This window comes from Mauremys reevesii, linkage group 5 (genome assembly GCF_016161935.1).
Source record: "Mauremys reevesii isolate NIE-2019 linkage group 5, ASM1616193v1, whole genome shotgun sequence".
In the NCBI taxonomy this organism is placed as follows: Eukaryota; Metazoa; Chordata; order Testudines; family Geoemydidae; genus Mauremys; species Mauremys reevesii.
Genome location: NC_052627.1, coordinates 14,082,020 through 14,107,988, shown reverse-complemented (window position 1 = coordinate 14,107,988; position 25,969 = coordinate 14,082,020). Strand labels below are relative to the sequence as shown.

The 25,969-nt window shown below is 44.1% G+C and overlaps 1 protein-coding gene across 1 annotated transcript in view; it reads left to right on the top strand.

Moving 5' to 3' along the window:
* Nucleotides 1-1,068: 1,068 nt before the first annotated feature.
* The window catches only part of SLC4A4 (solute carrier family 4 member 4), a 291,521-nt gene continuing 266,620 nt past the window's right edge, over nt 1,069-25,969 (top strand). Inside the window, exon 1 of the mRNA XM_039542307.1 lies at nt 1,069-1,772. Coding sequence (XP_039398241.1) covers nt 1,744-1,772 — 29 coding nt within the window. The 5' untranslated portion in view covers nt 1,069-1,743. The remainder of the gene's footprint in view (nt 1,773-25,969) is intronic.

The window sequence follows — 25,969 nt, the reverse complement described above, 5'->3', positions numbered from 1 at the left end:
TAGAGTGAATAAATGAAGACTCGGCACAGCACTTCTGAAAGGTTGCCGACCCCTGGTATAGGGGCTTACTGGAGAGAGGAGCAGCTGAATTCAGAGCAAACTTTCCTCTCTGAGAAAGAATGAGGAGAAGTGTTCCTGCTCCAAAACCACAGGCTGTTACCTCTTAAACTTAGGCGACTTGCCAAAGATCACACAGTGAGTCAGTGGCAGAGATCACCCTAAAATCCACACTGCTATCGGAAATGTTTTTGCATGTTGCCCTGACAGCTAAGATTTACTTGTAAGTGTAAGTCAGTGCAGGCTGACCAACTGGATCAGCAACCAGCACTGGCACAGAAACTCTTGCTGACTCCAGGCCTGGCTTGTGAGAAGCTGAGATCATGCCCAGGTCTCCAGCAAGGCTACTAAGCATAGAAGGTGCCACAGCCTGGGGCTGGAGAGGTGGTTTGTATCATGTGTTTCTCACGTGCGTTAGAATGTCCTGTTATACAACCCTCTGAAAATTACTGGTTTTGCCCCCTGCTAACTCTGGCAGCATTGGTTAAGGCCCTGTCTGCTCTGAGGCAAGTTAAATTCTCCAGCAAATTGGAAATTCCGTGGCAGATTCAGAGAATTTAAAATATTGAGGTTTCTATTAAATTAAAAATGAAAAGAACTAATTCTCCTACTGCAAATATCCCTTCTTTTATTTATTTTGATGTTCAATTGCAGACAGCATAACTGAATTGTAGAAGCTGTCAGTGGCCCAGAGAAAAGGATGCATCTCTTCCTTCCTTCCTTTCCCCCCTTGTGTCCTGGGAGTGGTGACAATGTTGTTTTTCATGAGGGATGGGGCAGAATTAATGTTCCCCACCTGTGATGTTCCCCGCCTGTCTATCAGGCCCTTTGAGGCCCCCTGCTGGAGGTCTGATGGTCCTACCACGCCCTACCCCAGGAAAAGGAGCAATGAAAGTGGGTCCTCCAGGCCTGCCTAGAAAGGCTGCAGGGAAGCAGCCAATCAGAGTACAGCAGGTCCAGTTAAAAGGAGCTGCAGGGCTTGCGCAGATTAGTTGCTGGCTGAGACTAGGAGGGTGAAGAAGGAGCTGTAAAACTCCATAGGTAGTGAGACTGGGGAGAAACCTTGCTCAAGCAGGGACAGGACTGTCACAAGCTCTCTAGGCAGAGGCCTGAGAGGAGACCCTGAGAAATCAAAACAGAGACTGTGAAACTCTCCAGGAAAGGAGGCCTGGGGGAGACCCTGTTTAAACAAAGAGGAAGGGGATATGTGGGAAGTGGCCCAGGGAATAACAGCAATTTGTTCAGGAAGCAGCATGTGGCTGCTATTTGTAGGGTCCCTGGGTCAGGACATGGGGTAGTGGGCTGGTCCCAGTCCCCCATGTGTGTAGCCAAAGCCTCGAGAAGGGGATCAGGCTTGTTTAGAGGCCCACGTGAAGGGCAGGGCTTAAAGGGGTCAGTGAGAGCTGCTCAGGACTTAGCGTCTCCAGGAGAAAGGGGGCACTGCTCTGTACCAGGACAGACATGGACTTAAAGCAAGCCCAGAAAGGGCTGAGAACTGACCCCAAAGGCCGGGCTAAAGATACCGACATGGGCACAGTGATAGGCCCTGTTGGACTTTTGTTAGCCTGGAAGGGGTTTGTTTGTTCGTGCATATTGACTGTGTGAGACTCAACCAGAGGGCCAAGCCAGTGAAGACCCACTTGATGAGAACACGGTGGGCACCAGGAAAGGAAAGTGCAGGATCGCATGCAGCCAACAGAAAGCACTCACGAGAGGTGAGTGCACAATCACTCCACCTCACAACTTTCCACCCCTCAGCCTCCCTGACACAATATCCCCCATTACACAAACATGTTACTGACATTTCAGTAGTTAACCAGCTTGCTGACATCTAAATTGCTACCCCAGGGGTTCAGAGTGACACTGTTTTGAGATGAAAGGGGTAGTTCACACTCTTCAGCGCTATTGTTTCAGGCTGTCTAGTGTCCTGCTGTATTCTGTTCACGCTTAGATTTCTTCACAAGCATAAAGACAAGAAACTTAATTCTTTTTAATGGAAGCTTGGATTCTGCACCAGTAAGTGGTAGACTGTATGAGAAGTAATCCCCAAACCACCCACGCAGGTACTACAGGTGCAATCCTACCATTGACCTTAAGCATGTCACTACATCCCTTGTATTGGTTCGTTATTCCTAGGTCAATTCCACCTTCTTCCAAGTTATAGAAGGGAAACAAGTAGGTCAAGATGAGAGACTTGTAGGGTTCTCTGTCTTTCCGGGCTGTTGCGTGGAGGTTGCTGATGGTGCCCTCTGTAGGAGCAGCCACACTTCACTAGTTATGGTTGGTAGGATCTGAACATGACATTAATCCTACATTTGATGAGTGCTTAAAGATGGAGCCCATGGGAAAGCCGTGGTAGTTCTCTCTTGTGTCTGTGCCAGGGATAGAATTCTTGCCACTCTCCAAAAGAGAGACTATGGCCTAAACTTTCAAAAATGGCTACTAATCCTGGATGCCTCCATTTTGGGGTGTTGAACTGTGATACGCCTGGGGCGTCATTGTCAGAGGTGCTGAGTACCTGCAGCTCTGATCGAAGTCAGTGGAAGCTGGAGCAGCTCTGCAGCGCTGACCATCAGGCCCAGGTGTTGCAAGGTAGGAACCCAAAATTGAGGTACCCAGAATTAGTAGCCACTCTTGAAAATTTTGGCCTAGAACGGGGCCACTGGGTGGCACTGTGGTCCAGTGGTTAGTCCTTATGAAAGGCACTACAATATTCTAGAGTAATGGCTGAAAACAGTACAGCTTGCAACAGCAACACTGAGGAATTACTGTAGAAAACTAGTTCTTTAAATAACAGTAAAGATCTAGCAGTCGTGGTCTTGATCAAGATTTTTTTTTAAATGATGTGATTTTTGGTTACCTCAGCCTTAAGGTGCCCAAGTGAGACACCTGAAAGGGGCCTGATTTTCACAGGGGGCTGGAAGTGCTCAGCACTTTCTGAAAATCAGGTTCCTCAAGTTGGACATCCTAAATCACTAATAATCTTGGGAAATCTTGTTCTTTGGCAGTAACCCTGGCTGTGACAGTGACTTTTTTGACCTTGGGGTTGTCACCACATCTCTGACCCTCCGTCAGTTAAAAAAGGAGTTGATAGCTGTTACCTACAGTGGGATGTTATAAGGAACAGTTACATGTTTGTGAAGTGCTATATAAGTACAAAGTATTAAGGTCTGTCCAGGCAGAGATGGGAATAGAATTATCTCCCACCCCTATACTGAATCAGCTAGAATGGGTAGCTTCACAGGGGAAGCAACAGTGACTGGCACCTTCTCCAGCTTTTTTTTTTTTAAACTATCCCCGAGTGTGGCTTTTTATACAAGAGGCTTTTTTGCATATGTCACTGCCAAGAATGTTCATTATGCCAATGATATTGTGAAAAATTTAAATTTCAGGGATGTGAAATCAAATTGCAAAATGAATTGGTAAAAAAAAAATTGGCCTTTTTACTTAACAGATTTTAAAGCCATTTCTGAAAGACGAGCATGCACAAGAATGGGGCAAGTGTCACTACTTCATTTGCTACATTAATGTGGAAATAAGCCATTGCACCTCATGCACTATGCTATCCCATGTTCACTGCATTGCATGCATGCACAGCCATATACCACATCCACTGCCTCACATGCATTGCACTGAAAAAGCTGTCCAGAACATTATTGTACCTATTTTTCCCTTGGCACTTGGAAGAGGTTCTGACTGGGCCTTTCATCTTATGATAGTTGTGGAATTTCCCGTTTAATTAAAAATTCCTGACTCTGAGCAGTTGAAGCATCACTTTCATGTCCATGCAAAGCCTTAAAAAAGCCATAAGGTGCTACTGATAGCCAGAGGGTTAGTAAATTGTGCTTCTGAAGCTGAATTATTAAATGGGGTAAGTTGTTGCTCTTGTTGCCTTTTAAAGCAAGCTGCCAGCAATTTACCAGCCACCTCTCATGCTGAGGGTGTTCCTGGGAAAGAATACTGCTTGTTCCATTTCTTTAGGAAAGCGATTTAGTAGAATAAGGCACTAATTCTTATTTCCTCATTAACTTATTTCCTCATTTTCCCCTCTACATCCCTTCCCCTCCTCCCCAAATGAGTAGCTTTGGCTACACCCACCCACATCTCTGTGTCTTCCACAATGTTGTAGATGAAGTGGGCATGTCTAACTTCCAGTGCAAATAGCTTAATATTAATATGGGAAGAGAATTTAAATATAATATGTTTAGTGGGACAATGGGGTGACAGGTTAAGATCCCCTCAGCTGACTAAAGAGGCTAAATTAAAACATTAGCTAGGACGTGGATTGATTTAGCACATCCTCAACTGGCAGGGCTTCTGTGGAGCTCCTAGAGCAAATTAAAGTTGATCTCCATGCATAGAAGGTAGTATTGAGAATGCTGCCTGCTTCTCTCCCCCACCCTGCCTCTGCTCCCCCCACCCCAAACAGTGCAGCAGATCTTGCAGGTGAAGTACTATGAAATTTGTATATCGGCTTGGCAAATTCAATTTTTTTTATAATCTTGATGTTTGTTTTTAAGCATTTTTAAAATTCCTCATTTAAAATTTCACTGATATGCAAAATTATAGGCTTTAAGCATTTTTTAATTTTTATTGATTTTAAATTTTCACAGTTGTGGGAAAATATGGGTGGGGTCAGACCATAAGGCGAGTCACATAATTATTTAACAACACTGAGATTCCACTGGTAAAGCTTGATAACAATTAAAACACACTGTCAACATCATGTGTCAAAAAAATACAGAGCAAATATCATTAAATCAAACTCTAAGTTCTTAAGCAAAGGAAAATACTGCTTATCTATATATTTTGATTATTGTTGATGGAAATAGTTTTTCATTGATTTGTGTGCATATAGTGAAATCAATATTAGGCTTTACAGGATTAGATTTTTATTGCTAAAACTTATACCTCCCTGTGTCAGCAGGAGGCCTGGCCCATACAAAAAATCTTCCCCTATGTACATTGGTTGCTGGCGAGCCTAGAGCTGTGTGGATTTATAGATGGCAGTGAATGGAAGTATAAAGAGTTTAAATGCGATATGGGTTCCATACTTTGGACATGTCCTCACATATGTTATAGAATAATACAATTCAGATAACAGTGCATCAAGTTTAGTAATGCCTTATGTTTAGTAATAGCTCTATATTTTGGTGCTTGATTTCAACTGCATACCAATGCCTGTTAAGGAAAAATGGATAGCAACATCACTATCAGATGATGTGATGCAAAACAGTCTGAGTCTTAGATGAGAACAGCCATTGCTGACTAACATTGAGAGATTTGATTTGGAAGAGTTGATGCACAGACTTATGCTGTGTCAAAACATGGCATGATTCCAGCAATATATGAGAGCGGTAGTTCCCATGCTGTGGTTCTTGGAGAACTTGCTGGAGGTTACATTGCCTCCTTGTTTACAGCTGCAAAATTCATTCTACTAAACTGATGGGTACCTGGGATAAGTGTGAACAGCAACGACTCGTATTCCCAGGTGTGTGTGTGTGCGCGCGTGTGCAGGAGTAAAGTTAGGGAGGTTCATACAGTAGTATTGGCTATGAAAATTTTATCCAGTAATATATTTGTATCTCTTGCATCTGTAAATTATAGCATGGCTACAGTAGTTGGCACCAGGATTAGCTAATATGTAAGGGCTGAAAGATTTCTAAAAGGAAATGTGAGTAGGCGGGATTAGAAAGGGAACACCACACTATGGGGAAGGATCAATTTTCAGCAGTCAGTGGCTTTAAAATGGGCATGCATGAGCACATGCACAAAATGACTTTTCTGCTTCAAGCTAAATGCTGATTATTATTATTTTTTGTTTAATTAACCCCACAATCAACTTTCCTTGCTACATTGTGGAGGCATCACAGGAGCTGCATCATTAAGGCTGGGGTGAGACTTGTACTTTAAAGCAGAGATTCAGTCACTTTGTTATATATGAATAATGTAGCATGTTCTCACCAAACTTACAGCACTAAAAATACAGAATTAATGTACTGGAATTGACAAATAGTTGTCTATTTACATTGCAATGTTTGTTATTTAATGGATTTGTTGACAAATGTTTGTAAAATGCAGTGAGGCTATAGTATATACAGAGCCTATAGATTATGTAAGGCCTATTACATCCAATTTACACTTGAAGACAACTTTTAGTAGCATTCAAAATAAAATATCCTTTTAAAAATCCTAGGAAATGAAATAAACTTTATTAAATGATGGTGGTTGCTATGTGCAATTCAAGAGGGGATATTAAGCCCCTTCTTAAAAACTCAAAATATATAAAAGCATGGAAAGTGCAAGCTAAGGTTACAGAAACTATTTTGGCACTAATCTTAACACTTGATCCCTGCACACAGACTATCAAACAGAAACATTCTCAATGACCATCACCCAAACCACCTTGACTTTGACCTTGGATTGATGTAGTATGTAGCCCCATCCAACTTCCATTGATATCTTTCCATTGACTTTTTAATGTGCTGAGGCTTCTGTTCAAGGAAGGAGGTGAGAGAATCCATCCAAATAGATCCAGTAGAGGTTCCCAAATGTTTTTTTTTCTTTTTGCTGTGCATCCCTTGAGAGACTCTTTTCCCATGGGTGGCCCTGTTCTAAGAAACAATAATTTTGCAGATGCCTGGGGTCCAAGAGCCCATCCCAGCTAGACCAACCCACTACTCCTTGGCCTGCAAGCATCTCCTGGTTGGGACATGAGCTGGGCAGGTGTTTCTTCATCCTTCTTGTTCTTCCAGCCTGGTAGCAGCAGCACGGGCTGACATGGGAGACTCTGTTGGTGAGAGGAATTCTTACTTTATCAACATTGTTTTGAAGAAACAAGAAAAAATTAACTCCTCAGGTCCTCCTGATAACCTGATCATGCCCCCAATTTGAAAACCAAGGGTCTACAGTACAGTTACAGATGGACACCTTTCTGTCTTCTCAGGTCTGTGCAATCCTGTACGTGTCTCTTTCTTCTCTTCTTTATGCTCTGGCCATGGTGCTGAATGGCAAGAGAAAAATATTTGGACCAGCCCAAAACAATAATCACGGACACCTGGGTTGGACACTAACCTCCCACCAGAAATTGCTGGGAGGGGATATCACTCAGCACACCAGGGGTGTTCTTTGTGTGCACAGCTGTCTGCCTATTTGGTGACTTGCTTGCCTTCCCAGAAGCATTTTGAGTTCACCCGCTCCCTTCCCACTACATTGTGTTTGCCAAGGAGTCTCTGGATCCCTGTTTAGAGGCTTAGAATGAAGCACAGCTGATTGAATCACTTAAGTAGATGGATCTCTTTGTTGTGCTTGGAGGGCCAGTGTAAATCAAGCAACAGTAAACAGCTCTATCAGAGGAAAGACAGCAGTGTCAAATGGCTGCTTGAATGCAATGGAAATTGAGGGCTGCAGGAGTGCCATAAACAATGATTAGGACATTGGAATTGTGCCAGTCCTTAGTTTGATGTTGTAGAATTTCAAAGCACCAATTAGAGCCAGAAGTGCAAATTCTCTGCCAGTGTAAATTAGCATAGCACTACTGACTTGAATAGAGCTGTGCCAAGTGACACCAGCAGAAAATTTGAGTTGGAATGTGGAGAAGTTGTTTAGCTGGATGTTTGAGGTTAGGTCACAGGGAAGAGATAAAATACTTTGACCCTCTTGTACCCATGTTCCCAACAGGAATCAACCATAGAGACTGATTCAGAAGGCAGAAAAGCAGCCTATAGCTCTGAAGCACCTTTCCAAAACCCCTTTATAGCTTGGCTGTCCTCTTGTCTGACCTAATTTTCAACCTGCCTGCACACACTCATACGCAGGTCTTGAGAATAGGGACTGTTGTGGTGGTGTGGAGACGTGTGTGGCTTAATCCCTGCTGGTAAAAGGGACTTTGCAAGGCACATCTTCTGAAATGGTCCCTGGGGAGCTCTGTTGTGATGAGGAGGCCAAAAGCACTCCTCTGTATGAAGCCCTGAGATCAGAGGGCACTGTCTTAACACCTTCTGTAGGGTCTGATCATGAAATAAACAGACACTGAACACTATCTGTTCCCTGTGTGGCTTGTGGCTGCCTGAATCAACTGCCCTTATACGAGCACGTCTCCTCCAGAAAGCTGAAAGTGCTGTAGGTAACGCACGGAGTGCTCTGCCCACCACTAAAATGCAGCTACGTGTGGGGTGAAATGCTTAAGCGGTTTGGCAGTATCTAACAAAACTACGTAGAGCTGGAAGAGGAGCTCTCTATGGGATTTAATGGGAAGAATTTAGAGAGCTGGAATGCAGCCAGCTGAGTTACAATGTGGCCAGGGCCCTGGAGTTAACAGCAGTACCCTTGTAAAAGGCTCTGGAATCTAATCCCCACAAGGGCCAGGAACTAAATCTTGTGGCTTCTCCCCTGGACAGCACCTTCAGCTGCGCAGGAGGAGGCTGCATTTCAGTGATGGTAAAAGGGATCCATAGTGCCCATCTCAGGCTGTGTCTACACTTAGGGCTTGTCTTCACATACAGTGCTGCAGCAGCACAGCACCACTGTAGAGCGTTAGTGAAGATGCTGCTATCCAGACAGGAGAGCTTCTGGAACAGCCTTCCAAGGGGAGCAGTGGGGGCAAAAAACCTAACTGGTTTCTAGACGGAGCTTGATAAGTTTATGGAGGGGATGGTATGATGGGACTGCCTACAATGGCATGTAGGCGATCTGTGACTGCTAGCAGCAAATATCTCCAACAGCTGGTGGTGGGACACTAGATGGGGAGGGCTCTGAGTTATTACAGAGAATTCTTTCCTGGTGTCTGGCTGGTGGCCTTGCCCACATGCTCAGGGTCGAACCGATCGCCATATTTTGGGGTCAGGAAGGCATTTTTCCCCAAGTCAGATTGGCAGAGACCCTGGGTTTTTTTGCCTTCCTCTGCACTGTGGGGCATGGGTCACCTGCAGATTTAAACTAGAGTAAATGGTGGATTCTCTGTAACTTGAAGTCATTACATCATGATTTCAGGACTTCAGTAACTCAGCCAGAGATTAGGAGTCTATTTCAGGAGTGGGTGAGTGAGATTCTGTGGCCTGTAATGTGCATGGTGCCAGACTAGATGATCATGATGGTTCCTTTTGACCTTAAAGTCTGAGTCTATAATCCCTTTCCTGTCAACATAGCACTGTCTACACAGGAGGTTCGGTCAGTATAACTATATTGCTCAAGGGTGTGGATTTTTCACACCCCTGAGCGATGTAGTTATACCAATATAGGTCTGTAGTGTAGACCTGGCTTTTTACTGCTACAGCAGGACAGATGTAGCTCTTCAGTGTAGATACCACAGTGACAAGAGGGGTTCTTCCATCAACCTAGCCCTGTCTACACTGGGGGTTAGATTGGCTTAACCATGTTGCTCGGGGGTGGATTTTTCACATCCCTGAGTGACATGGCTGGGTCAACCTAGCTTTTTAGCGTAGACCTGGCCTTAGTGTTGTTTGATACCAGTTTTGTTCAGGTGGACTCCAAGGGAAATGTACCATTTATTGTGGTAGCTGTACGCTCCTCTGAGAGCTTCCACCCTGTGACAGGGTGTCCACTGCACACAATGCCTGAGTAGAGAGAAAGGGCCAATCAACCCTGTCACAGGCTGCATCCAGAGGAGAGTCTAGGCTAGGTGAGAGACGGGATTTTTCTGACCCCAAATGAAGTCATTGTGGAAACTGAAGAAGAGTCTATTAGACGGGGAGAATGTGTACAAAGGAGGGTGGGCGGAGAAAGAGCAGAATCAGATGATGATCTCAGCAAAAAACCAAAGCTGAGGAAGGAAATACGCCAAAATGATGATGTTAAAGTCCCTAGCCAGAGAAATAAGATTAGGAGATAACCCAGTCAAAGTAGCTGACTGGATTAAAACAAGCTTAGGGGATATGGTAAGAGCTAGGAGGCTGCAAGATGCAGATCTTTTAGTTGAATGTAGAAACAAAGAGCAAGCTGGTAAATTGCTAAAAACTAAAATAATAGGGAAAGGTAAAATAAGTTGCCAGCTACTCAAGTATTTGACTGAAATAAAGAGAGTAATATGTGGAGGGCCATTAGCGCTGACCAGTGATGAGAGAACCAAAAGCATAGGAAAAGATCTGAAGGGTTAGTGAGCAAGCAAGCAACTAATCGGTAAAGAAGGAGGAGAAAGCAAGCAGGCCATCAACAGCTGTGCGGATTACATTTAAGGAGAGGCTCCACCTGAGAAAGTAACAGTAGGGTGTCAGATATTCAGGAGCCAGGTCATATAGTCTCCCTTAAGGTGTTATAAATAAGGCTGCGATTTTGTCATGGAAGTCACAGAATCCGTGGCTTCCAATGACCTCTGACTTCAGCCCCAGTGGCTGGGAGCTGCAGGGTCCTGCCGCCTTCCACAGTGGCAGGGAGCTGTGAGGTACCCCCACTGCCTGAGGCAGCAGGCTCCCATGCTCCCCGGCCATCACGGGTAGGGGGCAGGGTAACCCCGGCAGCTTCCCTTCCCCATAGGGGGCAGGAGGACCCTGAAGCTCTGAGCCCCCACGGGTGCAGCTGCCCAGCCCCTTCCCATTTTATCATGGATATTTTTAGTAAAAGTCAGGAATAGGTCATGGACTTCTGTGAATTTTTCTTTACTGCCCATGGCCTGTCCGTGACTTACTACAAATAACTTAGCTTTAGTTATAAGTGCCAATGGTATGGGTATGTAAGCTGCTGTTTGTGAAGGGCAAACCAGATGTGGTAAATGTGAGCGAGAGCATTCCTGTGAAAACTGTATAAAAGGGATAGAGCATGGGTGGCGGGTATCATAGGCATGGGAAGGCTTTGTCTTCCCAAACAGCCTGACGTCCCCCAGCCCATGCTCCACCCCCAGGTCCCATTCTGCCTGCTGTTCCCTTTGTGCCAGAGGCTGGGGGCTGTGGTGCGACCCTGGGGCCACACCATGTCGCCTGTCCTCCCAGCGCCAGGGACACCCCTTTCCCCAAGTCATTGGTACCTACATGTACCCCATCACTGACTCCTCCCCCAGCACTACACATAAGCCTGTCTAGGTGCAATTCAGACTAAGATAACTATATCCCAGGTCTTGTTGGGACTGACAACATAGTTAGAAGTTCTGACAATGAGAAAGCAGAAACTTTCTGAGGGGTAAGTAATAATGAAAACCAAGATTAAGTTTTCCACCAGACGAAAAGGCAATTAATTGAAGAGAATTGTGATCTATTATGTAGTTGGGGTAAACGTGAAGATTCTATACCGTTTGAGTTAGTGTGGATGCAGGAATTGCATGACGAGGAAAAGCTGAACAAAGTCAGAACTTTTAGTCATGGGAAAATTTAGTTATGGATGGAATGTGGTTTTCGGTTTTATGAACTTAAGGGTAAAAAAGAGACAATAGGTAATAAATGAAGTGTACCAGTATATAGATTAAAAAGTGGAGTTGATTTGGTCAAAGATATACAGATGAGTCCAAAAAAGAAAAAACAGGAGGAGTAGGGACAGCATATTATATACTGAAATTGGGAATTACTACATCTAAAAGAATTATCTGACTATGTGACTGTCATGAAAACTGAACTAGTAGCAGTAATGCTAGCATTAAATTGGATCTGGGATGTATGCCCAGCAGCAGTGGTCATTTTTTTCTCAGATTCAATCTCTGGCCTTACGGCAATAAAAAATGGTGTCTCAGTATATAGATGTGATTTAATCAACAAAATTATATTTCTAATAACAGAGTTAGTACAGATGGGGATACATGCAGCATCAGCTTGAATCCCAGCCCGTATTGGGATAACATGGAATGAAATGGTGGACAAAACATCTCCAAATGCTGTAAGAAATGGAAGGGTTGACATAGAAATACCCTTGAGTAAACAGGAATTCAAAACCCTAGTAAAGAAAAATTTAAAAGATAAGGTGGAAGAAACAATTGATCTCCTGTAATGGGTCTGTCAGGGCTTTGAAGAAAGGGAAAAGCTTTTTGAGGAATTCAAACATCGTAACTTAAATATATATATATATAATATATAATTTTTAATAAAAATATCAGGAAGATGGAGTATTATTAAAAAGGGGCTGTTACATTACCTGAAAGAGACAGGGCAGACCAAGAAGATATAAACTGCTAAGTATTGAGGAACCATAGTTGTTAGTGGCTATAGACTATTCCGGGGGTTCTCAAATGTCATTGCACCGTGACCCCCTTCTGACAATAAAAATTAATACATGACCCCAGGAGGGGGGACCAAAGAGCCTGCCCGAGCCCCGCCACCCTGGGTGGGGGAGCCAAAGCCCAAGGGCTTCAGACCCAGGCCTGGGGGGCCTGTAACCTGAACCCTGCTGCCTGGGGCTGAAACCAAAGCCTAAGCCATGCTTGGGCTCAGGCTCTGGCCCAGGGTCCCAGTAAGTCTGACACCAGCCTTGGCAACTCCATTAAAAGGGGGTCCAGACCCACAGTTTGAGAACCACTGGGCTATTCAGTCAAGTCTGCTTTGCCATTTAAAAAACAAATCGAAAAGAGGGGAAAAAAGGAAGGGCTGCAGTGTGAAGGCCTGCGGTCACTCTATGGGCTTAGAGAGGGAAAGGAGGAAACCCAGGGAGAATAGAAGCCCTGGGATCCTGGGCCGGAGGAAAGGATGTACCCAGAGGAGGGTAGAGATGGAGTCTGATAGAGGCAAAGTAGGAAGCAGGCCAGGGAAACAGTGGCAAGGTTTGGGATGGTGCAGACCTTGGCCACTGATTGTAGGGTCCTTGGGCTGAAACCAGCCACTGAGGAAGTGGCACAGTCTGGGCAGTGGAACAGAAAACTGCCTGAGACAAGATCATCCAGTGGGACTTTCATATGCTGGAAAGGGAGGACTACAGTGACCTGGACAGAAGGCCAAGCCACAACCAGCACCATGATGGAGCGGGACGGAATATATCCTTGTGTTCACACCCTACTGTAATAATGTTTGTACAAGGTATGCCTTGTGAGGTGTCATTTAAAAACTCATAACTTGCTGATCTATAATATCATGGCCAAAATGCTCATAGCAATATTTATATATAAAGTTATGAGCATAAGTTGAAATCATGACTGAAATATGCTTCCTGGGAAAATCTGGGGAGTGGCTAAACCAGTTTCTCAGAGACAAAGGGCAAGCTGATGCCCCAGTCAGGTGTCAACAAGGCTGAGGGACCGTTACCTGCTAAGTGTCCATTCTTTGGTAAGGAAGGGGGCAGGGACAAAAAAATCTACATTTTAGCAACAAAACAGCATAGAGTTTCCTTTGTTTACTAGACTGCCTGTCACCTTGCTCCCAACTGGAAATGCTTCTGAAAGGTGGGGACAGGACTATAAAAAGAAGGGGCAGACAACCCTTTCTCTCTCCCCGCCCATCGCATTCTCTGCACCTGAGAGGACAAAAAGACAGAGCTGTTGGACTTTGGGAGGAGGTTTGGTCAGTAACCTTGCTGGAAATGCGTGGTGAGAAGTTTTGCTTCTATCTAATATAGTTTGTTTGGCATTAGTAAATGTTTTATCTTTATTTTTCTTGTAACCATTTCTGACTTTTTAAACCTCATTACTTATTCTCACTTAAAATCTCTCTTTGTAGTTAATACACTTGTTTTACTGTTTTAGCTAATCCAACGTGTTTAAGTTGAAGTGTCTGGGTAAGTGCATTTGAGGTAACAAGTTGTGTGTCTATTATTCCTTTAGAGGAGTAACGGACTCAATATATTTGTAATGTCCAGGAGAGGACTGGGCAGTACAGGACATATATTTCTGAGGGGAAATCTGAAAGTGTGTTTGGGTCACCCTGTGGTAATCTTTAAGGCTGGTAAAAGCCCAGGTGGGCTGTCTGGCAGCAGCTCACAGACATAGCTGGGAGTGACTTACATGCTGGAGGTGTTCCGTTCTATGCATCCGAAGAAGTGAGCTGTAGCTCACGAAAGCTCATGCTGAAATAAATTTGTTAGTCTCTAAGGTGCCACAAGTACTCCCGTTCTTTTTGCGGATACAGACTAACACAGCTGCTACTCTGAATGCTGGAGGTGGTTTGTGAGCCGGCCAGGTTGAAGGCTAGTGCAGCCAGGCATTGTAAAGGGCACCCCAGGTCACAAGGTAGGTGTGACACAGCTACTCATTAGTCTGGATTGTGCACTGGCATGTCACAGCTTCTCAATACTATTCTTAGGAATTATTATTACAGAGACCCATTTTTGGACCAGGACCTTGTTGTCCTAGGCTCTGTACAAACTCCAAATAGCAAGACAGTCCCTGTCCCAAAGAGCTTACAATTGAAGTACTGACCCTGTGAATTCTGCTTAACTCATAAGATTTGATGGGCTCATAGCTGGGGTGTAAATGTACCCCACACTAGCCTGCTGCTGCCCACTAACAGTTCCCTAGTGCACTCTGATGTACCCTGCTTGAAAAGAGGAGTAGGTTAATGCACACTAGGGCACTGTTACTGCCTAGCAGCAGGGTCCGCATGGACACTGTGTGCGGCATCATAGTGCCGGGTAGATCTACACCCCAGCTTACCATGAGCTAAATGTTTATGTAGACAAGCCCTTAATATCATGGATAAGCTTATGTTTTTGGGGAACTGGTTGTGGAGGTTGTGACAAACTTGTGTTTTCTGGCAATCAGCACAATGTCAAGCTTACAATGAACAGAGCTAAATTGTTCTAATTGCAGTATAAAATGAAGATAGCATATTATTGAATAGGCTTATTGCTCCAGAGGGCATAACATTACCTAGGAAGCCAGCGTGATTTACAGACGTACTCTATTGAAGAGGGTTCACATGATATCCATCACAAACAGTCCCCTGTTACTATGACACAATCAGCCAAGATCAAACAGCAAATAAACATTGCATAATTCACCAAAGAGATCAAGGGAAGTGTATAGCTATGGATGGAACTAGTAGTGGTGTGTGTGGAAAAAAGCCTCAGACTAGATGCCAAAGGCCAAAAAGCAAGACTCGGGCAGGGAAAGTACACTGCAGATTCCAAAATAGGACCAAGTCGGGGGGTGATGTGACCTTAGGGGCTATTTAGGCAGGAGTGGATAGGCAGCCCAGTTATGAGCATGCTAGCAGAAGATCTCTCATAAAGAATCTTCACATACAGGATTTTTTTTCTTTTTTTCTCTCACCATGATAAGTTAGCAGAAGGAACAGGGACCTTCCCCCTCACGTGCAAGTTCTGCAGGCCTTGCTCAGAAAGAACTCCCAGCAGAAATACTCGAGACAGTAAATGGTTTCAGTATTGAGTTGCTTTTCTCATCTACTCTTAACTTACTGGTTTATTTAGATGACTTCTCTCTTTAAAAACCTGACCACAATGTTAACACCTCCCATCTTTCTTTGCGTGATGCAGTATTTCCTTGTGACAGAGCGACCACCTTCCTTCCCTAAATCTATTCTAGTCTCCAGTCAATTTTCTCTCTTGTTTGTTTATACTGATTTATCCTGTGCCCATCCTCATAGCCTCTAGGCACCCTTACATTAAGCTTAAGCCAAACTATTTAATGTCTGAAGTAGCAATCACTAGTTGCTCTGCTGCCTAACCCTATCTTTCTCCTAGATGCACCTTACTCTTTCCCACATTCAAGAAAATGCTTGGATAATAGATAAGCTTTGCACTGTGTCCTAAAGGTCAACAAATATGACAGACTGATAGAGGAAGGGATTTCCAGCAAACCACAAACTTGCCACAGAAATTGCCTTGGGCCCCAGTCTCCCAAAGTTCAGATATAGGGACCCTCTGTAAGGGAAATAGCTAAACTCAGTTGTTGGGTTGGTACATAAGGACTGAGACAGTATCTTCAAAACACATAAATGATGTAATGGTGTCTGCCTGAGTTTTCAGAGAGCCAAAAACAATAGCTTTGGAAGGCGTGAACTTCCCCATTTATTTCAATGGAGTTAACTCAGATACCAAAGAATAACTAATTTTGTACCTCATTAACACCCATAAGAAAGAAGAGAAAGTACCTAGTATGAAGATCTACACAATCTATTCTCAGCGACTGTTCATTTTGGATGGGCCTTTCACAACACATGGCAGGCCTGAAGGGACTTCATTGGGTTTATTTTCCTTAAGTGGGGCTCAGTTTTCAAAATTCTTTTCCGGAATATTTACATTATGCCACCAAGCTGCTGCCAGAAAACCACGGAGTTATAGGTGATGGGAAACCCTTCTCTGCATTTCTGTGGCTTTAGTTTCCCACTCTACTGCTGTTTAATCTGCATTGTAACAATTGTACAAATATAAGATTTGTGCATCAGCTGAGAAAAGGAGCATCCAAGACCATTCTAAAATGTCTAGCCGGGGGGTGGGGGGGTGATGGTTTTTAAACCCTCATGTCTGAGTTTTGGCATCTCTTATGGATTACTCGTACTCCAACTGTGAAAAGAAATACTACAGAGCTAATTATCATCCATTTTAATAAGATCTTGGCACAATACATTTTAATGCTTTCTCAGGAAATAAAAAAGAATTAACCTGGTACCCATGATGACAGATCTAAGAGTGAAGTTAGTTGGCAGGAAGGGTTGAAAATTGAAGATGAGGAAGATGTAACATTTGGATTCAGATCACCTGGGGAATTTTGTATGACTCTCATTTCTTACCTTTCTATAATTGTCTTTAGAATGCTGTTTAAACGATTGTAAGGGTAGAACTAAAAGCCACAGAAATGCAGGTAAAAGTTTCACACACCCCTTAAGGCCTCAACAATTTGGGGTTCAGCTAAGTGGACAGCCTTCCCTTTATAACCAGCTTCCCACTATGTACTTGAAGTTGTCTTCAGATGGGGCAAGGGAAGGGGAGACTTGCCTATGCTGGCCCATCAAATGCCTAATATCTAATTTACATAACATTTGCATAGTCACAATCTGTTGCTCTTTCTCCTCTGTCCCATTCCTCCTCCCATGAGGTACCTTCTTCCCATGCTGAAGCAAACCCACTGGTAACTCTTAGGAAAGAGAATGTCTCTCTCACAAGTTAAATACTTCCACTATGCAGCTCTCTCCCTGTACATCAATCCCACTCTCCCGTAGCCATCAGGTATTCTTCCCCACACATGGCAAATCCCCCTGCTCCCCAACACTGCTTCTCTCCAACAATCCATTCTCTCTCTCCACAGCACAATCAAAGCCCCCCAAGAATCAATCACCAGCACAAAATTGGCCCCTTCCACATATCAGTGTCCCTTCAAAATACTTCCTCTCCCCAAAATCAACTTGCCTTCCCCTCATCCCCCATTTAATTAAGAACATAACAGCCATACTGGGTCAGACCAATGGTCCATCTAGCCCAGTATCCTTAGGCTTTAAGGCCCGAAGGGGCCATCTTGATTATCTAGTCTGACCTACTGTGCATTGCAGGCCACAGAACCTCGCCCACCCACTTCTCTCTTGTAATACACCCCTCTGGTTGAGTTACTGACGTCCTCAAATCATGGTTCAAACACTTCAAATTACAGAGAATCCACCATTTACACTAGTTTAAACCTGCAAATGACCTGTGCCCCATGCTGCTGAGGAAGGCAAAAAAAAAAAAAATCCCCAGGGTCTGTGCCATTCTGACTCAGGAGAAAATTCCTTCCCGACTCCAAATATCATGATCAGTTAAACCCTGAGCATGCGGGCAAGACCCACAATCCTGTCTTCTGACAGTGGCCAGTGCCAGATGGTTCAGAAGGAATGAACAAAACAGGGCAACTTTGAGTAGTCCATCCTCTGTTGTCCAGTCACAGCTTCTGGCAGTTTGAAGTTTAGGGACACCCAGAGCATGGGATTGTGTCCCTGAGCATCTTTACTAATGGCCATTGATGGACTGATCCTCCATGAATTTACCTAATTTTTTTTTTAAACCAGTTATACTTTTGGCCTTCACAACATCCACTGGCAACCAATTTCACATGTTGACTGTGTGTTTTGTGAAGGAGTACTTTTGTTTTGTTCATTTTAAACCTGCTTATTATTTTCATCGGATGACCCCTACTGTTATGTAAAAGGGTAAATAACAGTTTCTTATTCACTTTCTCCACACCATTCATAATTTATGTAGACTGCTATCATATCCTGTCTTAGGTGTCTCTTTTCTAAGATGAACAGTCCCAGTCTTTTTAATCCCTCCTCATATGAAAGCTGTTCATACCTCCTAATCATTTTAGTTACGCTTACCTGTACCTTTTCCAATGCTAGTGTCTCTTTTGAGATGGTGTGACCAGAACTGCATGCAGTATTCAAGATGTATTTATATAGTGGCATTCTATTTTCTATCATATCTATCACTTTCCTAATGGTTCCTAACGTTCTGTTTGCTTTTTTGACTGCTGCTGCACATTGAGCAGATGTTTTGAGGGAACACAATGACTCTAGGATCTTTCTTGAGTGGTAACAGCTAATTTGGACCCCATCATTTTAGTTGGGATTATGTTTTTCACTGTTCATTACTTTGCATTTGTTGACATTGAATTTTATTTGCCATTTTGTTGCCCAGTCACCCAGTTTTGTGAGATCCTTTTGTAACTCTTCACAGTCAGCTTTGAGTAATTTTGTATCATCTGCAAATTTTGCCCCCAAACTATTCAATTGTCTGTCCAATTCTGTTCCCCTGCCTCCCTCCACCCCATGTCTTGTGAAGAGTTCAACTCCTCATCACAAATGCCTTCCTCCCCACGCCCATTGTCAGGAAGGCAGAAGTAGAGAAAGCATATTTGTTAGAGAAAGTGGGGTTTTGTTTGTGTGTGGAGTCGGAGGATGTTTGCTTTTATTGAATGCAGGTGTTCAAAAAATGTTCCTAGGGAAAATTTCCTCCTTTGCCCTCTTCCCTACGCACCTCTTCACCACATCTCCTGCAAATGACTAATTTCAAACATGGATCACCCCACATAACATGACTATGTGCCATGGAAAAAAATAGTGTGTGTAGCAAACAGAGCTGTGATGACAACGTTGACTATATAGTGTTCTATTGTTACCATTCAGCATAAATAATATTCCAGTAGCCAACTGCAATCGAGGCCCCTCTAAGCTGTACAAACATAGGTAGTGAGAGCCCTTACTCCAAAGAGTTTATAATTTAAATAGACCAGATAGACGAAGGAAGGATCATTCTCTTGATTTTACAGGTGAAGAATGGAGGCACAGAAAGTTTAAGTGACTTGCTCACAGGCAGTCTGTGGAGTGGCAGAACTTGAAATTGAACCTAGATCTCCTGAGGCTGACTGTCTGCGTTAACCACAATATCATCCTTCCTCTCTAAGCCCTGGTCTACACTACAAAGTATAACAGCATTGCTCAGTGATGTGGAAAATCCACACACCTGAGTAAAGAAGTTATACCAGCCTAACTAATTCCCAGAGTAGACAGCACTTTGTCGACAGGAGGGCTTCTTCCATCAACATAGCTACTGGTGAGTACAGGGAGGTGAAGTACCTATGCCAACAAGAAAAGCTCTTCCGTTGGTGTAGGTAACATCTTCACTAAGCACTACAGTGGTGCAACTGTGCCATTGTAGAGCTGTAAGCTAGAAAAATTCTCAGTATCACCTTACTCACATTTCTCCTCCCTTAAGGTAACAGACTCATTCCTAGCCTCCTTAATAGGGTAGTGTGATACTCTGAACCTCAAAGTAGTACCCTGGAACCTCCATATTCACCACTGTGATATTATTATATGTTTTGTACAATGCATGCCCTAAAAGTCTTGAGCTGTTGAACATTAATATCCTGTTGGATTGTAGGTGCTATTGTTATATGTGAAGTTATGAAGCATTGCTAGATCTGTTACTGAAATACAGGGCTGGCTTTAGGCGGATTCCCCTGATTCCCTGGAACCGGGCCCCATGCCCATGCCTAAGAGGGCCCTGCACCTTAGGCGCCTTTTTCATTTTTTAATTTTTTTTTACATACCTGGCAGTGGTCTGGGTCTTCGGCAGCACTTCAGCGGCAGGGAGTCCTTCACTCACTCCGGGTCTTCAGCGGCATTTCGGTGGCAGGGGGTCTGGAGCGAGTGAAGGACCCCTCGCTGCTGAAGTGCCACCGAAGACCTGGACCACCGCCGGGTATTCGAATTGGGCCCCGCAGTTCCTAAAGCTGGCCCTGCTGAAATATATTTGGAGGTTGGCAAATGCCCACAGCCAACCTTTCAGTTGCAACAAAGGACCAGCCAGACACGTGCTGATGGCCCATTAAAGGGAATCTACTCTCCCAATGGCCATCCCAGAGACTTCTCAGAGAGAGCATGTATGCAATGCCTGACCCCCACATCACAGGAAGCTGGAAGAAAATATCAGAGGGGAAGTGACATCACAACTTGGCCTCTCCCCCGTCTGGAGGATGAAGACTTTGACCTGGGGAAAGGTGGTCCCAGGCTGGAAGGTAGTCCCAGCCTGTGTATAAAGGAACTGTAATACTGTACCATTTGTCAGGGTGAGCGAAGCTGTTCAATTCAACTCTTGCTTAGACTAAAAGGATTTAGATAGCGTGCTTACTTTTTATTTTCTTAAGGTAACTATCTCTGACCTTTTATGCCTACCACTTATAATCACTTACAGTCTATCTTTCAGTAGTTAATAAATCTGTTTTATATTTTACCTAAAAGGGTGTTTTGGTTGAAGTGCTTAGGAAATCTCAGCTCAGGTTAACAGTGGCTGTTGCACATCCACTGCCCTTTTGTCTCAGTAGTGAACAAGGTCATGAGTTTACACTGGCCAGGCTTCTGATCAGTGCAAGACAGCACAGTTCTGGGGTGCAAGGCTTGGGGGAATTGGCTGGAGCCTCCCTATTGATGGTACGTGAGTGGCTGGGAGATCATTCATGTAATACATTTGGGTGGGGCCCTGCCTGTGGATTCTGTGAAAGCACAGTGCCTGTCAGAGGCTTGTAGCTTGACATCAGTGTCACAAAGTGAGAGACAGCCCAGGTTGGTGGTTTCGGAGTCTCACAGTCAAGGGTGCACTCCGGGGACCCTGTCACAAGTAGTTTTAAGGGATTTTCCTTTAAACCTGGCTAGAATAATTAGTTCTTTCCAACATTTTACCTTTTGCTTGCCTGTGCAGTGTGTGTGGGGTTTTTTTTTGTTTTTGTTTTTTTTTAACTGAATGCTCCAGCAATTAATGTAAGGTGGCGGAGAGAATTGGTTAATTATGTAATTCAAGAATTGTCTGTGTTAATGTGGCATGATACATTTAATTCAGTTTGGAGTTCTGTGACTACCTTCGCTAGCTCATCGACATTATAGCAAGCAATTATCTTGTCCCTTCCTCATTTTTTGAGTTATTCTGTTTTCCTTTGGAAAACCATGGTGGTATACTGCTAGATTAACAAGCTTTTATTCAGGCATAAAGTCGAGATGATACAGTTACCGATCCAATAAGATAAAGGGCTTGATAAAATAGGTATTTGGAATAAGGCTAGGGAAGGTGCCAACTGTGAAAATACCTGGTAAAAATACACAAACCAGCAGTCAGGATTCATTAGTTAATCTATCCTCCTTCTTTAAATCATAATGCCTGTTAAGGATATGGGTGGGGTGGAAGCAAGTAAATCCCTGCTCTTGTCTTTCTCCAATGTTAAAGCATTTTCTAAAGTCATTAAGTACTATTTAGAAAATGGTACATTCTAAATTCAGCCTGCAGCCATCGCTGATACTGACAAGAGTTCTAATGCCTCAGCTGCAGGTTGCCATACCAATTCCCTGGAAATTAGCGTCAGACGGGGGAGAGTGCTTTGAAATAACCTAAAGCTACTTCTAATGGAATGCAACTAGCTCTGGCTCAAACAGCTAGAACTTAATTGTCAAGGAGTGTGCAACGCTGACTCGAGCATATTAGGCATGAAATACTGGCGATGAATCTCTTTTTAAAGCTAGGTGAACCATAAAGGAAAAATAAAGTGAAGTGGAGCCGTCTTCCACTTCTAGGGATCCATCTTAGTCGGGTAGGGAGGAGCGTAAATTCTATCGCTGGCAGGGCAGGGCTGAGACTCCACCAGGTGCAGAGGGTATGTACAAGGCAGGCAGAGGTGGGGACCAGAGGCAAGGAGAGGCAGCTGCTTGTAAAGAGGTTGCTGGGTACAACTGCCTTCTGAACAGTCCTGAGAGAGCCGGAGCTCCTCTGGGACAGTGTAATCAGGCACATGCCCAGGCTTTTCCTTAGCAGCCAGTAGAAAAGCTCATAAGTCATGCCAGGTGCAGGGGAAAATCACTGCTCAGCCTCTCCCCTGGTTCCCTAGTAGGACTCTTTGCAAGCGCTTATGTACTTGTATATGGTAAAATACTTCATCCCAGGGAGCTATACATCTCCACAGATATATTACATAGAGTTACTGACCACCTGTTATAAGAGGGATTCTTGCCACTAAACCAAAGATCAGGATAGATATAATAATGGAAATGTTTTAAAACAAATGCTATGTTTGAGATTTTTTTCTCCCAGTGCTTCTTCCTGGGACAGTGTTCTGAAATTTGTGACAGATGCCAACAGAAAAACAGCTGGGGGCCTGAGGGATAGTCACAGCTTAAAACACATACTGTCAATAGGGAGAGCTGTGTCCCTTCAGAAGGGGTGGCCCAGGGCTTTGTTGTTAAGTGGTAGTGCAAATAACCACCTTGGGGGCTGGGAGAAAAGACCTGAGTAGGGCATCTGAGATCAGTAAGGTCACTTCAGAGGCCCCGTAAACACAAGCCCCTTGAGACCTGCCTTCTGCCCAAAGGAGGAGCCAGTTGTGGAGAGTGTGAGTGAGAGGCCCTTGGTCCTGAGGTTTGAGCCTGGTGAGTGGAGAGGGGTTGTTACAAGGAGGGAGAAAATTGTTCTCCTTAACCTCCGAGGGTAGGACAAGAAGCAATGGGCTTAAAATGCAGCAAGGGCGGTTTGGGTTGGACATTAGGAAAAACTTCTCAACTGTCAGGGTGGTTAAGCGCTGGAATAAATTGTCCAGGGAGGCTGTGGAATCTCCATCATTGGAGGTTTTTAAGAGCAGGTTACACAAACACCTGTCAGGGATGGTCTAGATCAGGGGTAGGCAACCTATGGCACGTGTGCTGAAGGCAGCACGTGAGCTGATTTTCAGTGGCACTCACACTGTCCGGATCCTGGCCACCGGCCCGGGGGGCTCTGCATTTTAATTTAATTTTAAATGAAGCTTCTGAAACATTTTTAAAACCTTATTTACTTTACATACAACAATAGTTTAGTTATATATTATAGACTTACAGAAAGAGACCTTCTAAAAACGTTAAAATGTATGACTGGCACGCGAAACCTTAAATTAGAGTGAATAAATGAAGACTCGGCACACCACTTCTGAAAGGTTGCCGACCCCTGGTCTAGATAATACTTAGTCCTGCCATGAGTGCAGGGGACTGCACTTAGATGACCTCTTGAGGTCCCTTCCAGTCCTTTGATTGTATGTTTCTTCAAAACCCATTTTATTAATATGGTTTCCATTCAGCATTAAGGATGGAATTGGCCTATTGCTATTCTCATTGGAGTCGAAGGCTTTTACCAGCTACTTCAATGGCAACAGAATTAGGCTCACACCAAGTGCTTGTGAAAGTCTAACCACAAAGGCTTTGGAAGGCACTGGGGTTAAGAAAAGCTGGGTTGTAGCACAAAGATCGGGTGGCTTCTAGAATATGAGAATCCTGTGCAGGAAAGAACCCTCCTGTCTGAAAGAATCCATGTTGGTAGAGAGGGGTGGAGGGGAAATCCTTAATTAAAATAAACCACAAAGAGGAACGTCGAAACTACTGGGGTTATGCTGCAAAATGAAGATTATCTTCCACTACCCTACAGAAACAGCAGATATAGGAATCCCTTGCTCCTGGGATAAGGCATCTGCAGTTCATGTTTCTAGAAGGCGGTTGTCTTCACAGCATTAACTCTTGTGTTGTATTGCATGCATTGCTTCACGTTGACTCCATTATCTCAGATTACATGCAGGCAGCACAATCCAATGCCTCAGAAAAGTGGCACTCTTTAGTTAGTGTTCTACCTGCTTGTTGCCATGTATTTCTTTGCAAATCCCTACTAGAGAGGAAAATTCCCGGGGAAAACATTCCTCACTGATGCCACCTGTGTAAGCAGTTCAGAGATGGGTAAATGAAGTGAAAGGAATGGCAAGTCTGTTGCCATCAGTTATTTAAGGAAGTGTTGTCCAGTGGGGAGGCAGAGTAGTATAGTGGATATAAACTAGGATTCAGGAGAGGTGGGTTCTGTTCCCTGCTCAGCCACTGGCCTGCTGGGTGACCTTGGGCAAGTCACATCACTGTTTTGTGCTTCAGTATCCCCATCTGTAAAATGGGGATAATGATCCCAACCTTCTTTGTAAAGTGCTTTGCGAATTACTAATGAAAAGTGCTATATAAGAGCTAGGCATTGTTGTTGGGATTAGGAGTGAAATCCTGGCCTTCTTCAAGTCAGGCATAGTTTTGACATTGACTTCAGAGGGGCCAGGATTTTACCCCAGTGCTCCAGAGTTCTACTTCAGATACTGCCACTGAATAGCTGTGGGCAAATCACTTAACTTTTCTATTCCTTGATTTCTGTAGCTATAGGTAGGGTTAAAACCTGCCTTGTAGTGCAGGACTAGCATTTGTAAAGCACCTAGCAATCCTGAGCTGAGGAGTGCTCTGTACTACAGTAACTCCCCACTTAATGTTTCGATCTTGCGTCCCTGCTTCATTAGAGAACATGCTCATTTAAAGTTGTGCAATGCTTCGCTATAACATCGTTTGGCTGCTTGCTTTGTCCACAGCTGGCAGCCCCCCTCTCAGCTCCCCTACGCCCCCCCAGCACCTCCCGTCTGCCAGCAGACCCCACGGATCAGCGCCTTCCTCCCCTGCTCCCCCCACCTCCTGCCTGCGGCAATCAGCTGGTTTGCGGCGTTCAGGAGGGAGGGGGGAGGAGCAAGGACTTGGCGCGCTGGCTCCCTCTCCTGTCCCCTGAATGCAGCAAACCAGCTGATTGCTGCGGGCAGGAGACAGGGGAGGGAGAGGGAGGAGCGAGGACACGGTGTGCAGAGTAAAGGGGGAGGAGATGGTGAGGGGAGAAGAGGTGGGTTAAGGGTGGGAGCTTGGGGGAAGGGGTGGAGTGAGCAGGCCAAGGGTTGAGCCCCCCCGCCCTTGGTGTTTGCACAGTAGGGGAAGCTGCCGCTGAGCAACGTACTTCTCCTAGCCTACGGCACCTTCAACCTCCTTGCCTGCCTCGTTGTCTGTAGTGCCAGTGTGGGGTAAGGTGGGGCACCTCCCATTGCTTCATACTCAGCAATGATGATTGTAGTATTAAATTGTTTCTTTAAAATAGTTTAAAACTTATACCTGTATTAAATTGCTTGTTTAAAATGTATATTATGCCTTTTGTCTGGCCAAAAATTTTTTTCCCTGGAACCTAACCACCCCGTTTACATTAATTCTAATGGGGAAATTGGATTCGCTTAACATTGTTTCGCTTAAAGTTGCATTTTTCAGGAACATAACTACAACATTAAGCAAGGAGTTACTGTATTATAGAAGTGGTATCAGTGATTCCAGAGTTAAGGCTGTGTTTACTCTTATGGTGCAGATTTAATTTTCTGGAAGGTTGGAGGTAAATCTTTCCACTAGTTTATGAGCTCAAAGTATTAAATGTTACTCCGTTTTTACATTTTATGGCAGATGTCTCATTCTCCCCGCTCCCACCAGCTTTGTTTGGACACTTGAAATTTTAGGTGGCTGTAGATCTAAACAACATCTCATGCTTTGGTGAGCATATTTTTAAAAGTAACTTTATTACAAACAAAATTATTTGCACTATTTGTCATTCCAGTTTCTAAGCATTGCCATGGAAGCCAATGGATAAAACATTATTTGTGAAACACTGAGAGATAAAATTGTACACACCAAAACTCTGGCATTTAAAATCTTAACACTCTTCTAAGAGG